Source organism: Saccostrea cucullata, unplaced genomic scaffold (genome assembly GCF_032062105.1).
Source record: "Saccostrea cucullata isolate Sc308-1 unplaced genomic scaffold, CSIRO_AGI_Scuc_v1 ctg669, whole genome shotgun sequence".
In the NCBI taxonomy this organism is placed as follows: Eukaryota; Metazoa; Mollusca; class Bivalvia; order Ostreida; family Ostreidae; genus Saccostrea; species Saccostrea cuccullata.
Genome location: NW_026922475.1, coordinates 177,881 through 196,396, shown reverse-complemented (window position 1 = coordinate 196,396; position 18,516 = coordinate 177,881). Strand labels below are relative to the sequence as shown.

General features: G+C 32.4%; 2 protein-coding genes across 2 annotated transcripts; one reads left to right on the top strand and one right to left on the bottom strand.

Annotated features, from left to right (window-relative positions):
* Positions 1 to 1,098: 1,098 nt before the first annotated feature.
* On the bottom strand, positions 1,099 to 4,751 carry LOC134261832 (multiple epidermal growth factor-like domains protein 10). The gene is made up of 6 exons (XM_062744226.1): positions 4,646 to 4,751; positions 4,483 to 4,538; positions 4,014 to 4,337; positions 3,804 to 3,921; positions 2,964 to 2,986; positions 1,099 to 2,864 (listed from the first exon to the last, which is right to left on the bottom strand). The coding sequence occupies exons 1-6, from the start codon at positions 4,711 to 4,713 to the stop codon at positions 1,990 to 1,992; spliced, it is 1,464 nt and encodes a 487-aa protein (XP_062600210.1). The 5' UTR covers positions 4,714 to 4,751; the 3' UTR covers positions 1,099 to 1,989.
* A 1,931-nt stretch (positions 4,752 to 6,682) lies between these two features.
* LOC134261829 (protein IMPACT homolog) lies at positions 6,683 to 7,687 on the top strand. Its single transcript, XM_062744221.1, has one exon. The coding sequence runs from the start codon at positions 7,064 to 7,066 to the stop codon at positions 7,685 to 7,687; it is 624 nt and encodes a 207-aa protein (XP_062600205.1). The 5' UTR covers positions 6,683 to 7,063.
* Positions 7,688 to 18,516: the final 10,829 nt, after the last annotated feature.

Here is an 18,516-nt window from a genome sequence, read left to right as displayed (position 1 = left end):
GAGGAAAATACTTTGTAAATATGTTTGTGATTTATTAGAGAAAAGGAGCATTAATCAGGTTTACTGATTTTAAAGCCGTATGTTTTTCTTTACTGAAGACAAGAAGCTGCGTCCTTATGTAAGTCAGGATTTCCTCTGATATTCTTGAAAAAAAAAATCAAAGAATGCAAATATAAGTAATAAACAACGTTATTCAGTGAACATGGCATTATGAATAGCAATAGCTCTGCTGGCATATTTTCCATGATGCGCTAGCGCGCATCATGGAATATGCCAGCAGAGCAATTGCTATTCATAACACCATGTTCACTGAATAACGTTGTTTATTTCTTAATTACAAGTACCTATAAGCCCTTTCTGGACAAAACATCTTGGAATGAACACTAAAGTACCAGAAGATATATTTACCGTGGACCCTTGTCTATTTTGAAAAAATTCTTTATGCGATCTTAATAATCAATTATAAACATTACTTTAAAATTTCGGAGACATTTTTTGTGAGTTTTTCGATTTCTTGCTAGTGTTAAGAACTTAGGATCGGACTACTTAATCTAGAAATACACGTTTTCATTAAAATGGAAGAGGATCCCTACAACAAAGAAAATGTTAAAGTACTTGTGTACCTAAGTATACAAAAACGGTCAATTTAACTTACTATGGAATGTACACTTTATTCGTATTTACTTAGTATACTATTAATATTTCACATAAAATACATATGAAAAGGAAAATTATATTTTTTTTAATTATCTTATTTGCCCATGTCGGCTCCCCTTTTTGAATCATACTGCATAGTAAATTTCAAAAGAATGTACATCCAATAGCAAGAGTTATCTTTTTATAAATGTTTTTTAACGACAAAAAATGTAACACATATAAAAGACAAAAAAGTAATTCTAGTGAAAAATAATGTTTGAACATTTAATAATGGTCCATAAATCGATATTACTTATTTAACTTGTAAGAGTTCAAAATCTGGATGTATTTTTTTTCAAAGGTTATTAAAATGTATAGACAAAAGGAAACATAAGTCATGTTTCCTTAATATATTTTATTAAATTGATTATTTTAGTTGTGCATGTACATTATCAAAATCTGGTAAGGCGACCTACAATTGTAAAAATGAGAACTTTTACTCTCTCTCATCAGAGGGTCGGCCCTCGTGAAAAAGTGGAAAAAATACACATTTATTAGCAAAGTCGTAGGTTTATTAATTTTTGTCCTTCTTCGTGCATTCTTGAGACCTAGTTTTAAAGTCAAACCATCTATTGTCAGATAAATTTCCGGGTACGCAGAGGAAAAAAAGCAAAATTGTTTCTCATTTCCTTTATGAATTGTCATTGGTTATAAAGATTTTTATGCTTAGTCAAAAAATTACACAACTTCGTACAAATCTATTTAGATTTATTTCCTAGTAAAAAGGATCGTCTTTTTAAAATAGATTATATTGCTTGTTCATTTGTTGATCCCAAAATAACATACTAATATGATCCTTATATGCTAAGTGTCAAGTGATAAATCTCAATTTATTTTTATTCAGAATTTTATATTTCCTTTCAATAATCTGATCTAAAATGTTCATAGAAATTTTTTTAACAGAACTTATTATAAATAATGTATTTTATTAAATGGTTTTTCATATTTTTTAAAACAATTCCTGTGCTATTGTATATTTGATGTAAGTCCATATAAAATGATAATAAGCAGTTGTCCAAGTAAGAAACCTAGTCATCGGACTCCGGGGCCCAATTTACAAAAGAATTTACGACCAAGACTAAAATTTTATTATGCTTATAAATTTTATTTGTTACATTATATTGAAACTGAGTTTAATCATTTTAAAAAGGAATGCAATCAGATATTCTTACAATAGCAGCTTAAATAGAATCCTAAGTTTTGCCCAATTTCACTCTTCACTAAAATTTTTATTTCTTATAAATAATGTTACGTTTTGTCACTCTCAGACACTTCCATACAACTCTATCTTTATTATTCAATAATATCAGTACTGGAATCCCCATCAGTCAGTGTTGTGCCGATATGTGAATTGTTTGGATAAGAACTCATTGCATCTTCATACAATTGGCTTCCGTTCCGTTCTATATCTATAAAGCGACAACGGTCTCCATTAGTTTGTTCTTGTTCACAGACGTCAGCAATTTGTATTTTATAGTCCTCATTCTCCCTGGAATTTCCTAGGTCTGCATCCTCTGGAGGCATGTCCACTTGATCAATCTGATGAACGAAAGCAGAATCCCCTGCTTTTATTTTTAATGTAGACTGCTGCTCGTCAAAGTTGCTCTTCAATATTCTTTTATCATTTTCGCCTAAATAAGGATTGTCACCGTATGCTGGGGCTATTTCAATTTCCCTACTCGATTTAGGTATAGTATTGTTCCTATCTTGAACGGCACATTCACTTATTAAGGGATTGACGTCTTGATTTAGATGTCTCTGAGATCTTTTCCTCTGTGGAATATCTACAATGTTCTCACCTTTACTTCCTTCATCATTCGTTTTCATTGAGAAATCTGACTCTCCCTCCGAGTGAGCACGTTTCAGTATGCTAATAGAGGGCTCCTCGTACGCGCTATGAACATTGATATTGGATACTGAGTGGGGCTTCCTTGGTCCAATACAGATACATGGCGGATCTAGAAACTTTTCATTCCTTAGATCTAGTCTTAGAGAAAGAGTATGATAAACAGGATCATCTTTGTGACCATAGAGTGAATCGGAGATTGTTAGAGGGAGGGGAGATTCCTCGACATATATAGATTCTATTTTATTATACACACAGTCGTCTCCCTTGAGGTGGTCTGCGGTGTTTCTGACATCAGGCGCTGGAAAAGGTCTGCCCCTCTCTGAAATATATTTCATTTTGAAAATCTATCATCAAATGCGAGTTTGTACAAAGCTCATGCCTCATTCTATTTTTTAGAGACTCCGTAAATATTACTCACTCCTTCGTTTTCTTTTTACAGTCCTAAACAAATTAGAAATTAATTAATTAATATTTATCAATTGTCAAAGAAATAATTACAAAAAAATTTGATTGTTCCAATAATATTATGGCATTAATTAATTTGATTGAAGGATCTAGACTGTCTAATATGCACTGCTCTTTCTGCACTGTGACTTTGCCGAGTAAAGGGTTCGTCATAATATAGTGAAAGTTAAAGGTTCACCTTTGGCCTTTTTGGCCCTGTGAATTTCTGAAAAATCAGAACTACTCATTTTTAGTTGAAAATTTGTTGAATTTCACCCTTGGTGACTTCATATCAAATTAAAATGATATATTTTTTTCTCTAATCCATGTATTATGACGTCATAAATTTCCTCAAATCTTGAAAATGTCTTTAAAAATGGAAAAACTTTTAAACCGATTTTGAATATTTTGCATAACCCCCTACCTCTGATAAAATGTTTAACTATATAATGAAAGAACTGTTTCGGAAGATTCTAATCCATGATACAATTTTTGGATCGCGGGTAGGGCTCCCATTTTAATCAAAAGTTGAAGATGCTCAAATTCATTCATTTTCTTCAAAATTCATTGTAGTTTCACAAAACCTGAGTATCAAAACTTGGACTCTCAGAGGTAATTTTTTTTATAGGAAATGAAAGCACTAAGTCTCCACATTATGTTTATGTTCGAAATGGGACGTAAGGACCTGGTCAGTTAATTGGTATAATGGCAGGACCATTTTATGGAGTACGTGAATCTACTTCTTTCTGTTTAATCGAAAAAAAATCGTACGGGATGTAATATACAGTCAATAAATATTGTAGAATAACTTTACCTTTTAGAATAGAAAAAATAACTGATAACAGAAATGATGCAAAGGGACACAAGAGAGCTTCCAATGATAATGACGTCACTGCTTTGGACACCATCCAGATTAACGTGTGCTTCTGTATCTTAAAAAAAGGTATTTTTAATAAGCAGTATAATGTACATCAGAGTAGGCCGAACATCACTTCAATTTCAGGAATATACTTTATAGTTTTACCTTCCGTTGAATCAAATTTTGCCTTAGTTGTATAGATTGGCTCTTTGGACCCGTTGTACAAACTTGTTATCCCACCAATGGCATCCGTTGAACCATTTGTTGTATTTGCAGCTTCCACACACCCCACCTCTTCACCACAGATCTTTTCATTTGTACATTTACAAACAATTAAACCATTTCTTGGTGTTGGTGAATTGATACACCCCACCCCTTTATCACAAATCTCTCCCTCTGTACAGTTACAAATAGAAAAACATTTATCTCCGTATTGGCCATCAGGACAGGACTCAGAACAGTTCACTCCATACGTACCGGTCTCACAGGCTAGAAATTGTTCGAAGACAAAATATTCCCATATTATCCCTGATGTGTATGTGATCATAAGGATTTATCTTCAGTTTATATTAATTAATTATTTGATATCTATTGCGTAGTTAAACATTAAAAATCAAATGAAACGTGTACATACGTATGCAGCCCGTTTCAGTAAATCTGTAATTAGGACAGCAGGTATTGTTCTTGGGCCTGAAAGAGACTTTATATATGTGTAAGCTGTATTTATCAGAGACAGAAATTGATATCGAAAAGATATATATTCACGTGATCTTATGATGATAAACTTAAGAACTTACCAATTCTCCACGCATCCTCTGATGATTGGCATCAGCAAAAGTAAAAGTAATACGTTAAAGTTTTCCATCTTTCATCTCGGCTAATAAATGTATTTTTAAATTTTGACCTTGTTCTGTAACATTTTATTAACTTTGTTGAAATATTTCCTTGTTGCTTGATGTAACAGATTATATTGGGCAATAATAATCTCTTTTTGTTAAATTCATTCAACTTTCAAGGATTCAGAGATGGAGATATACCTAACACATATTGTTCCGCCCTAAAGCTTTTTACGTCACGATGTAGGCGGGATCAAAAATACCTTATTATGAATCATGACAGGCAGTGCAATTAGGAGATACTTGCTTCAGGACATTCTAGAAGTGGTGTTAATCACACCTGGATCATTAAAAAAAATTCAAAAGTACTTTTTAAAAATATATATAAATTTTCAAAAGTCAGTACACATTAATTTTTCAAAATAAATTAGATGCTAAGCTCATGGCTTTTTAAATATGAGAGTCAACAGCTTGAATTTTGAAGCTTGAATCATACGATATATCTATATAGTCTTCGGCCGAAACCAGGTCTTCTAACAAAATGTGGGAGTTGCAACTGGGACTTTATATTAGTATTTGAAAGCTGGCTTGCTTTTTGTAAGCAGAATTAATTGAAAAAAAAAAACAAGCTGTTGTTTTTAACTCAATTTAAGATATATCAAAGATATGTCATCAATGAACAATAGACACTTTCCTTAATTTGTCGATTTGGTATATCCCAGTGAACATATTCAAAATTTGAACGTCATAATTTCTATAAAGACGACTTTATTTGAAGAATAAAACATTTTCAACCCATTAGTCTGTATTTTAAAAGGAATAATTCTACCCCTTTTAACTAATAGTATCTTAAAATAACTGTAAGTTGTTGGAGAGAAGTCAAACTCATTATTTATTTTTTTAAGCTTGAAAGATTTTTTTTAAAGAAATCAACATACCAAATAGTAAGAGTACAAGTCTATCTGACCCACATCGCCTCCCGATGCAGCCTTCCGACGCATTTGGATATCAGCTTTTATGCCATTTTTTCAGTTATTAATGTCAATAAGTAGCTGTGTTCTTTAGATTATTTCATTTTTTGTCTTTATTTGATGCATCGGTAAATTACTATATTAGTTATACAATAAAAAATATGGAATTTGATACGAGAGTCATTTAACATACAGTATTTTATAAATGTTGAGGCATTTAATTTTATTTTTTCACAGTTGAAAAGTTCTATTAAAGAGGTACTAAATACAGAATGCCCAGTGAATTATCCCATTGTCCTTGCAAGGAAATGAACTTTTAAAGTAAGCATGGTCACTACACTGAGCGGAAAACTGTTTATAAATTATCTCTTCCAAGAAAATGAAAGTAACAATGTAAAAACTGTGCCTTTTACAAAAATAGCAGAAGAACATATTTAAGATATGATATTATATGTAGAAAAAAGTTATTTTTAATTTTGTATAATTTTCAAATGGATACTGTAACTCAGACGAAAAAAAGAGAACTAAAAGATTACAATCAGTCTGGCCGATTGAGGTCACGTGACAGCGCTTAGGCCGGTCATGTTTTTTTGAGCTCCCGCTTTGGGCCGAAAAAATGTTATATATCTTCCAATATGTGGATTTAATGTGTGTGTAAAGTGTGTATTTCATAGTGTAAGTAGTGAAGATTGTTGAATTCTGTTTTTTGATGCTTATAATTTACAAAACTTTGATATTTGGATATTCGTACAAACATGAATAGAAACAGGAGTCGCACTGAGCAGAAATCACTGCTAGAGAAACATACTTTCTCGGTACCTAGCATTACAGGTAATCCATTCACACCTGAGTTGGTCAGTGCTGTGCATTCACTCCCTAGTCTTCTACTAACCTCTGGGAATAATGGATTCACTTAGGACAATCAGAAATCTTACAGAGGAAATAAGTGAGATCAAGAAAGGCTTGTGGGAAGAAGATGGGTTCGATCACAGAATCAAACTGATAGCCCAGCAACAAGCAGATGGGGATGACGAGCTTCAGCTTCTGAGACAAGAGAATAGGTCCCTCAAAGAAGATGTCAACATGCTAAAATGTATTGTGATAAATCTGGAGAGAACAGTAATAAAAAATCAAAATGATATAATCGATCTCAAATCGAGATCTATGAAACAAAATATTTTGATACATAATCTTCCTGAAGAAGATGACGAGGATCTATTCGTTAAAATCCCAGAACTTATCAAGACGCATTTTAAAGTAGAAACATCTTTTGCGAATATTCACAGAAACGGTCCAAAAATACAAGGAAAGGCAAGAACCATCTCGGGGAGACTCAACAAATTCACGGATAAGGACTTAATCTTACAGGCTCAGAGGGAAATTAAAAATCAACGTGCAGAACAAGCAGATGAAAATAACCAGAATTCTTCCGAGCAACAGAATTCAACTTTCTTCATTACCCCACAAACTCCAATCGAAATATCAGAAAATAGGAAAAAAACTACTGGAGTTGAACAGTAAATACTGGAAAGCTAACGTCAAGACACGCATCATCGGAGAGACACTTGTATTTCCAAACGGAAACGTACATAGAGACAAAGTACAAAAACCAAAAGCTGAACAAATCCTTGGAATGGATCAATCAGAAAGAGAAGCGCTGAAGAAGATCAAAGTGACAGAATTGGAAACTAATGAAGGGGGAAACATCTTCCGGGGAATTGGGGGGACAACGGAATGCTACAACCACGTGCGCGACATGTACAAGAAAACATTGTGTGATCAATCCCATGCCAAAGCTGACCACAACATACTCGTATACAGATTTCAAGATTCAAACGGACAGATTCATGAGGGATATAACGATGATGGCGAGTTTGGCGCAGGACGTAGATTAGTGAAGGCGATGCAGAACTTACAAATCAAAAATATGACAGTTGTTATCTCGCGATTTCAAGCGAAGCACATCGGTGGTCGCCGATTTGAAATCTTGGAAAATCTGCTGACTGACGTAGTTCTCCGACACACTAGTTAGTGAGTGTGCATATGATGTGTATATACTCCCTAGTTTGTTCCTGCAGTCAACATTTAATAGTTTCAAAATTATGCAATATTACCGAGAACATGTTGAATGACAATGTTAATATTTAATCATCGACTGTTTAAAACTTTCAACTCTTTTTTTTATAGAGTTGAGCTTTATTGTGTGTGTGTGTGGTTTTTTTTTTCTCTTCTTTTTTTGTATATATGATAAGATACCCCCCCCCCCCCTCTTGCTTCATATTTAAACCGAACTGTTTATAGAACGGTTCTTGTTAAACAGTGATAACAATGCTACACTGTGCTATTCACACTCTTTTTTCGTTCACAAATAATGTAACTATCTTGTATTAAGCGCTTTCTAATGTATGTAAATAATTGCACTTTTTTTTGCGAAACTAACCGGAATCTTTTTTCCGGATAATGTTAAGCCATTAGAGTAGGACTTTGTCTTTTATGACTCGGAAATAAACTTCCGACTTAGACTATGAATGGAAGACATGTAGCTTTTTTTCGGTCTCCTAGTTCACCCTTTAAAGGTATGTTTTTTGTTATTTTTTGTAAATATTTTCATTTTCTTTTCTTTGTTTCTTTTCTTGTTATTTTTGGCTCTTTGACACTTTGTATTAGTTTGTCACACAATCGTAGCACTGCAGTTGGTAACGTTCATGTAGAATTTTTCAATTTTGATGTCGTTTGAGTTATCGTGTATTTCACTTAATGTAAGAGCCCAGATAGCAGGATGTTATTGGACCTTTGTTGGGCCAACAACGCTCCTTATGTTGGGCCACTGTTTGAATTCAACATTGGGCCATCGGTAATTTGCTCATCGGCCCTTAATCAAACCAACTTGTTGGCTTATTGTTGGGCCAATGTAACAGTTAATATTGGGCCACTGTTGGGCCAATGTATTATTTCAATATTGGGCAAACGTCATTTTTGTACAATTGGGCCATTGTAAGCAACTAATGTTGGGCCAACGGTAATTTGCTCATCGGCCCTTAATCAAATCAACTTATTGGCTTATTGTTGGGCCAATGTAACAGTTAATATTGGGCCACTGTTGGGCCAATGTATTTTTTCAATGTTGGGCAAACGTCATTTTTGTAGAGTTGGGCCATTGTAAGCAATTAATGTTGGGCCATCGGTATTTTGCTCATTGGCCCTTAATCAGACCAACTTGTTGGCTTATTGTTGGACCAACGAACAGATATCATTGAGCCATTGTTGGGCCACTTATTCTTTCAATATTAGGAAAACATCATTTTTGGGCCAACGTTGGTTTGTATCTTATTGGCTCTCCATCATGACAACTCATTTGCTCTTCACTGGTTGGCCATTTGTCCTCAAAATTGACAAACAAATATATACAATAAGGTTATACTAGTTTTGTAGTACAGTTTAATGGTAAAACCCTTTAATACTATCTATATATGCTATATATGCTAGATTAATAGTTTAATACATATTCTCAATATTCTCATAGAATTGCCAACAGGTATTGCATTGTAAGTAGCTCTACATTAATTAAAAAACTGAGAAAAAAGAAATTAAAATATAAAATTAAATTATAACATACTATAATTGTATTGCTCAGTGCATGAAGAAAACATTAATAAAGAATTAAAAGTGGATGCTCACTTCAAGCTATACATGTAGGGTTACATGACTGTTTACTCCCTCTCTGATGTAAATTATGCACAAGTTCAGTAAATTACAGGTATCAATAAGCACGTCTAACAAATAAACAAAGCCCTCCTAGCTGTTCTTAAAATAATACTAGAATGAATCCCGTCATTTTGTTTACTTACACAAAAAAATGTTTCTGGCATCTGCATCGTGTTTATAACCGACAAACGGACACAAAAAGGGTAGAACTACAGGAATGTCATACTATATCACAGAAAAAAGTTAGGCACTGCCACTTTCCATCTGATCCCTCTTCTAAGTCTCCATTTCCTGTTCCCGAGTCTTCTCCTCCCCCTTCTTTTCTTCTCTGTCCGTTTCTTCCTCCCCCATCCCTGTCCTTGGCATACCTTAGCCATTCTTTGACTGTGTTCTCCATTTCTTTTTAGAATCTCCAGTAGCACTAAAATTGTAATATTTGGTACTTAATACATTTGTTACTTTTCTCAGTAAAGAGTAAACATACGATTAAATTTACAAGTATATCACTATATGTTTAAGCTGTCAATTAAGGAATAACCGTCTTTTTTGTTTCATGGTGTGATTAAGTGATTAGCTTGCGTGATGAAGGCATTTATGCATAATATTTATACGCTTGATATCATCATCAAAACAATTTTGATTCAATGTTGCCCCATATAAAATACATGTATTGAAAATTTGTCGTTACACTGAACAAATTTTAAATGAAAGAACCCAATTTATTTTTAGTACTGAATAAATTTTGCTTTAACTTCAGCAAATTCAACATTTTCAAGATGTTTGATCATGTTCTCGACGTTAAGTGTATATAAGTAAATTAAGTGGTAGACTTCGGAAATGTATTCTACTAGACACAAATTTCAATTTAAATAAGGAGCAAATTATTAATTGTTTTAACTGTATCAAAACACATTTTTATACTTTCATTTATTTTTCTTGTATATAAACAAAAAAAAATTAATCACTGATAATTTATTTTGTTTCGATAAATTATGAGAATTTTAAATTTAATTTTAGCTAGCTTGATTTTTCAAGTAGGATTGGTTGTAGATTTATTTCTGATGTAGAGACGATCAGATTTGTTAATATACAGATTTGTAACAATTAAATGTTTATACACATTGGCCCAATGTTGGTCCAATATATCGGACCAACATATGACCAAGGAGCAAAATGACACTGGGCCAACGGCATTTGCCAACATCGGCCCAATGTTCTTGTTGACGTTTCGCCAACAATGTCGCATTCATTGGGCCAATGTTGGCGCGACGTTGGGCCAATATCTGTAGAAATAACACTCTACATTGGGCCAACGTTGGCCCAACATATCGGGCCAACATTGGGTCGATGAGCAAACTTAAATTGGGTCAATGTCATTTGCCAACATTGGCCCGATGTAACCGATTACATTGGCCCAACGTTGGCCCAATGTAAACATGCTATCTGTACAGTGTTGACCCAACAGCCCTGGCCTCTGCATTCCCCGTGTCTGATTTACAAAGATTTGTACATGATTTCGTTTAAAAACTAAACGTTAATTCAGCTGTGCCGAGGCAAACATATTATTAATACTTACAAAGTGAGTGCAGATATGCAAGGTTTCAGTCTCATTACGCTCGTGTCAGATTAAAAATGGCGCGGATATTACAAGTAGCCCGGTTGTTGTCTACCTATGATGCTCAGTCCGATTCATGGTATATTGGGCCAACGTAGGGCCGATGCCAATCTCCAAACAAATATTTTCTCTCATGATAATAGTTTTATGATATAATGCCAACAGTAAGCCCAAAATTAGCGCACTATTATACATAACCAGCTATCAATATTCCATGTTGGGCCATTGTTGGCCCACTCAAGGTAACCCAACATAGAAAATAGAACCATAATGTTAGATTTAGCCAACGGTGTTCTGCTATCTGGGTTATTACAAATAAATAAGCATATACACAATTCAAAAAATAGAATAAAACACTCTGGTGCTTGATCACTTAAGTGCAAAGTTAAAATGTTGAAAATATCATATCTACACAAAAGCAGTCATCCAATGATAAGCATTGAAATAGAAAGTCCTCTTAATTATTTCAGAATGTACCAACGTTGTCCCAACGTAGAGCTCAGCAGCTAATTATAAAATTGACACCATCAATTAGTTGGCAGTATAATAATTGGGCCAACGTTGGCCCAATATAAATATCCCATCTTTGAAGACCTAAACAAAATAACACTTGTGTGTATTACAAACATTGGGCCAACGTTCGGCCAACATACTACTACCAACTTGATAAGACACGTTCTTTAAGGGTGTATTACAAACAATGGGCCAACGTTGGGCCAACATACTACTACCAACTTGATAGGACACGTTCTTTAAGGATGTATTACAAACATTGTGCCAACGTTGGGCCAACATACTACTACCAACTTGAAAGGACACGTTCTGTAAGGGTGAATTAGAAACAATGGGCCAACGTTGGGCCAACATAATACTACCAACTTGATAAGGCACTTTCTTTAAGGATGTATTACAAACATTGTGCCAACGTTGGGCCAAAATACTACTACAAACTTGATAAGGCACTTTCTTTAAGGGTGTATTACAAACAATGGGCCAACGTTGGGCCAACATACTACTACCAACTTGTAAATACACTTTCTTTAAGGGTGTATTATAAACATTGGTCCAACGTTGGGCCAACGCCATGATCCTTCCTTCTTTGGAAACTAAAGTGAATGGAAGTTGCTTACGTTGAACCAACGATGGGCCAGCATAGGAATTCCGTCAGGGTCGAGAAGGTTGACTTGGTAAAATTGGTCCAACGTTGGCCCAACGTTGTTCCCCCAACGCCAACCATACAACCTTTAACAAATGTTGGCCCAACATAGTCATGCTATCTGGGAGGGCTCGGCGCAAAAATTAAGAGACTCGGTATTTTTACATGGCTAAAAAAATCCTTTAAAAACAGTTTTATATTTTTACAAGAAACGCACTCAGCCTCAGAGAATGAAAGTCAGTGGTTAAATGATTGGGGGTCTGATATAGAGTTCAGTCATGGTGAATCCAACAGCAGGGGAGTAGCTATTCTTTTTCCTCATAATATAGATTATATTATTAAAGAAAAGGTACAAGATAATGAAGGTAGAATTATACAAGTCAAGTTAATGATAGATGAAACCAAGTTTATTTTAACTAATATTTATGCTCCAACAAAGGATAAGCCAAATTGTCAAGTGGATTTTTTCAATTCATTATTGGCCTACATAGAACCGCATAGCTTTGAAAATCTAGTCATTGGAGGGGATTTCAATATTACTTTAAATCCATCACTAGATAAAAAAGGTGGTACTACTGAAGGAAAATCTAACTATAGAGATAATATTTTAGCTGCACTAGAAGATCTTAATTTATCAGATAGAGAGAACAAAACCCAGATAAAAATTATTACACATATTCATGTAAAAATCCTTTAGTTTTATCAAGAATAGATTTTTTCATCATTCCATGCTTTCTTGCTCCACATGCTAAGTCAAACATAAAACCTGCTATTAAAACAGATCATAGTGTTATATCTTTAATACTAAAAGGTGAAGCCCTTCATGCTAGAGGCCCTGGATTTTGGAAATTTAATACATCATTATTGGGAGATGAGGATTTTGTGAAGAAAACAAAAGAACTTATCAATTGTTTAAAAGACAAGTACACAGATTTAATTGACCCTCAACTAAAATGGGACACAATTAAATGTGAATTAAGAGGGTTTATTGTTAAATATTCAAAATTAAAAGCTAGGAAAAGTAGGCAGGAAGAAGAAAGATTAGTAAAAGAATTAGATAAACAAAATGAAAAACTATCAGCAGATCCATCTGAAGAAAACATAGCCTTATTAAATGAAATCAAAGAAAAATTAAATGTATTAACAGACATAAAAACAAGAGGCATAATATTGAGATCTCAAGCAAAATGGTGTGAAGAGGGAGAAAAATCTACAAAATATTTTTTGTCTTTAGAAAAAAGAAACTACAAAAACAAGTGTATAGATATGTTTGTAGTAAATGATAAAATTATATGCGATAAAAATGAAATTCTCAAGGAAGAAGAAATTTTCTATGAAAATCTTTATTCAACTAACTTAGAAAAAAATAATTATCAAAAATACATTAGTCACTTTGTGAATGATAAAAATATTCCAAAACTTACTAAAGAAGATTCTCTAACATGCGAAGGTTTAATAAGTAAAGATGAATGTGAAAATATCTTAAAAGAATTTAAACCAAATAAATCTCCAGGAAGTGATGGACTTCAGTTCGAATTCTATAAGTACTTTTGGCCTGAAATAGCAGATCTGGTAATAAACAGTTTAAATGAAAGCAATCAACAATTATCTCTCTCTCCAGATCAAAGAAAGGGAATCATTACTCTTGTACCTAAAAAGATAAAGATAGAACTTTATTAAAGAATTGGAGACCAATATCATTATTAAATTTTGATTATAAAATATTAGCTAAAGTTCTCGCAACTAGAATTAAAAAACTACTGCCTTACATAGTTGATGTTGATCAAACAAGTTATATTGAAAATAGATATATAGGAGAAAATATTAGAACTATCGCAGATCTTATTGATTACACAAGTATTAAAAATATTCCTGGACTTATTTTGTTAGTGGATTTTGAAAAAGCATTTGATACAGTTGAATGGTTATATTTAGATAAAGTTTTAGAAACTTTTGGATTTGGAAAAGGGCTACGACAATGGGTACGCATCTTATATTCAGATATAACAAGTTGCTTAATCAATAATGGATATTCCTCCTCCTTTTTTAAGATAACTCGAGGTGTTAGACAAGGATGTCCTTTATCACCTTACTTATTTATCTTATGTGTTGAATTATTGGCTATTGCAATTAGATCAAATAAAAACATTCATGGTATAAGAATTGGTGAAACAGAATTTAAAATCAGTCAGCTAGCAGATGATACTACTTGTTTCTTAAGTGATGAAAAATCAGGATTTGAAGTATTGAGAATCATCCAAAATTTTAAATACTGTTCTGGTTTAAAGATCAATCTTAATAAAACAGAGGCCATATGGATTGGTAGCTGTAGGAATTATCCTCCAGGTAGCTTGCCAGTAAAATGGTCTAGTGGTTTATTCTTTACACTTGGAATCTGGTTTAGTGTACATGGGGAACATGACTGTTTAGTAAAAAATTTCAATTCCAAATTAGATGACATTAAAGCAACTCTCAACCTTTGGAAAATGAGGAACTTAACTCTGATAGGAAGGATTTTAATTACAAAAACACTAGCAATTCCTAAAGTTATTTATCAAGCTACTGTACTACCAATTTCTAATGAGATTATAAAAGAAGTAAATAAAATGATATCAACTTTTATATGGAACAGTGACAAACCAAAAGTTAAATTAACTGTAGCATGTCAAAAAATAAATAAGGGTGGACTTAAAGTTCCAAACTTTGAAAATCAGATTAAGTCACTTAGACTAAATTGGATTAAAAGAATGTATTGTTTTGATAATCAACAACCAAAGTGGTTTATGATTTTTCAAGCATATTTTGAAGACATAAATTTACAAACTTTACTTCAATCAAGATGCTATATAGATTTTTTACACATGTATATACCACAATTACCACAATTTTATAGAGACATTTTAAATTGTTGGAAGGAATTTAGAACTTATGATAATGTTTGTGTAGAACCTAAAGTATTTAAGGAAATTTTATGGTTTGATGATAAAATCAAGATCAACAAAACACCCATCTTCTGGAAAAAATGGTACAATTGTGGAATAGTTTATGTAAATGACATTATTTGTGAAAATAGAGATTTTTTAAGTCATGAAGAATTAGTCGAGATTTATGGAATAAACATTTCTTTTCTGGACTACATGTCTATTAGAATGGCAATACCATATGAATGGCGAAAATTTTTTAGGGAAAAGCAAAAACCTAATTTTAATAGAAATACATTAACACTTTCTATAGATGATAAGAAATGTCCAGTTTCAAAAATACAATGCAAAGACTATTATTGGACTATAATAGAACAATTGATTGAGCAACCAACTTGTATTAAAAATGGGAAAATATATTTGATATTAGTATAACAGAATCAGACATGAAAAATATTTTTTCCATTTCCTTTTTATGTAATAATGAGACTTATTTGCAATCTTTTAATTATAAATTAATTCATAGATTTATAGCACATGGAAAATTATTATGTAATATGGGTATAAATAAGTCACCATCATGTAAAACTTGTACAGAAATTGACACAATAGAACATAGGTTTTATTTTTGTGAAAGTACTAAAGCATTTTGGAATGAATTTTTGAATTGGTGGAATAGTTTGAATATATGTATTATCCAAGATATTTCATGTCAAAATGTGATATTTGGAATTTATACAAATACTTATAATACAGCTCTGAATTATTGTTTATTGCTAGCAAAATACTATATTTATACCGTTAGAAATGCACAAGAGAATTGTCAATGTAACTTGAATTTTATGGTTTTTAGAAAAATTTTAAAGGAAAAACTATGTATTAAAAAATTTCTATATTGTACCAAGGGAAAATTAGAAGATTTCTACAAAGAATGGGAAGAATTATTGAATAAGCTGGAAAACTGATCTACATGATCTATGTGTATTTTTATTTCTTTTTATAAGTTTGAGCCCAAACAATTTTCAGTTATTATTTTAGATAATTTAAAGTCTATAACTATTAGAAATATTGATTATATATATCTTTGCTGCAATGTTACATGTATGTCTTTAATCTTAATTTGTAGAATGTAAGAGCCAATAATAAAAAAAAAAAATATTTCAATGAAGTTGAAAAAAAAAAAAAAAAAAAAAAGTCTGGCCGATTGAAATTTGGGAGTACACCAAAAAGATCGATTTTATGTATCACATGATATTTGAAAATGCTAAATTTACATGGAAAGACATCGTTAAGATATTAAACATTAAATTGTAGGCTTTTGACAAAGAAAAAAATACAATATTTCTATCAGATAGGTGCCCTATTTTCTTACAAATACCTTTAAAAAACATGCGGTAAATATGACAACGGTCAATTTAAAAAAAATAATAAGTAGAAGCAAGTGCTCCAAACATCTTTCATTAGTTTTCGTGTATTTAGAGAGATCCATTAAACATGTACATATTTCCAAATGAAGACTAGCAATGGTAACTTTTATGTTCGAATTGCATCAAGTAAAGTTAAGCAGATTTCTTGCAACGGTAGTAAAATTTCGGTGACCAGGGTATTTTTCCGGTGCCTGACAACGCAGTTGCATAAAAGCTTAGAGAAATAAATAGGATTTTGATGAAAAAAAGTAAACAGATCTTTTCCATCGGTTATATAACATAGATCTAAGACATTGTGAGATCTTTTTATTCCCAAAACACATAAAAACAATCAAAGGAAGATTGCACAATGTTAGATATGTCATGGGAAGTGATATTCGTCAGTGCCTTTGGGGCATTCCTAAAGATGAGTATGCTGAGGTTTTCTGTTCATGGATACAAAGACTTAAGACATTTATAAAGGGCAACAGGGAATGCACAGAAGGATTGAAACTATTAAGAATATGTATTACGTACTATTTCAATATTTAGATGACATGTTGCATTATTTATTGAACGACCCTCGTAGTCAAATTTCGTAAATAAAATTCAAAAATCTAATTTGGTCGTGATCTTTCAACTTCTTACTAACTGTTAATATTATGATATATAACTAAAATTATCTTACTTTTGTAAAAATCTACTTGAACCAAAGTTTAGATTATTATCATTAAAACATTGTCCTAGCTATAAACATAAGAAGTCCTTAATGAAACTAGATTCTTCACCCATTTTTATTTTAATTATCAAAAAAAAAAGATTTAACAATCCTGCTTTGGTTGTACTAAGCGTCATAGTAGATATGCTGTACACAGTGGTCATCAAAATAATGTCAGCTGTTGAAGCCATATTTGGAGGTGTGGTTTTCACCCATTCGACCATCATATCACAAATCTCTCCCTCTGTACAGTCACACACAGACAAACACCTATCTCTACTGGCCATCAGGGGACCACTCGGAACAGTTTACTCCATAAGTAATTGGCTCACAGGCTAGAAGGTTAAGATTTCTATTTACAAGACTAATTAAAGTAAAATTATGAAATCATCCAAAATTTAAAAACCAAAAAAAAAAAAAAAAAAAAAAGTAAAAAGCAAAACAAAACTTAAAGTCTTACCAAATATCCACACATCCACTGACGATTGACATTATCAAAAGTAAAAGTAATACGTTAAAGCTTTCCATCCTATTTCCGGCTAATAGAAAATTCTTATTTTTAACATTTTATTGACTTTACTCATTTTCTTATAAGAGCATTGTGTTCTGAACTATACTCTAGTTGAATTGTGTTTTTACGAGACATCAATATCTTCCTTGTATGTTGCTATATACATTTTACAGTTTTTATTGTTTTCATAAAATATAAGAGTTGCATCGTGCAATAAAGTTGGTGGTGTCAAATTGTTGACTTGTTACTTTTACGTATACATTCTCATATATTATGTAAAACTCGGTTATAACGAAGTCGCCAGGTCTTCTGAAATAGCTTCGCTATATCCGTAATTCGTTATATCTGCATAAGGAATTCATTAATTTTACAGTAAAACTCGTTTAGTACGAACAAGGATATTTCGATATAGCGAAGTTATCTTGGATCCCCAGCTATATAAATTTGATGAATTTGTTCACTCCTCCTAGGCACACGTCTAGGAATTTCCAGAAATCCGTGTTTTATGTTCTGTACATACATTTGTAATGTTTGTAGATTTCTTTAGATCTACCGCAGTTGGTGCCTAAATTTGACCTTGAAATTGATTTCTATAATTACATTTGTTTACTGTTTCAACTCCAAAAGTATTCTTGGATTTTCAATCTTTTTGTCAAAGAAAGATTTCAGTATTTTCAGTCATCCTGATTAAATACCACCCTACAAGTACACTTATTTAAAGTGGTACAGGGCAGAACGAATGTCATATGGGTTATTTTTGCATTATAACTTTTTCTATTTATTTCCATTCTCATTACCAATCGGATGTTTATGTTCATCTTAATCCTTG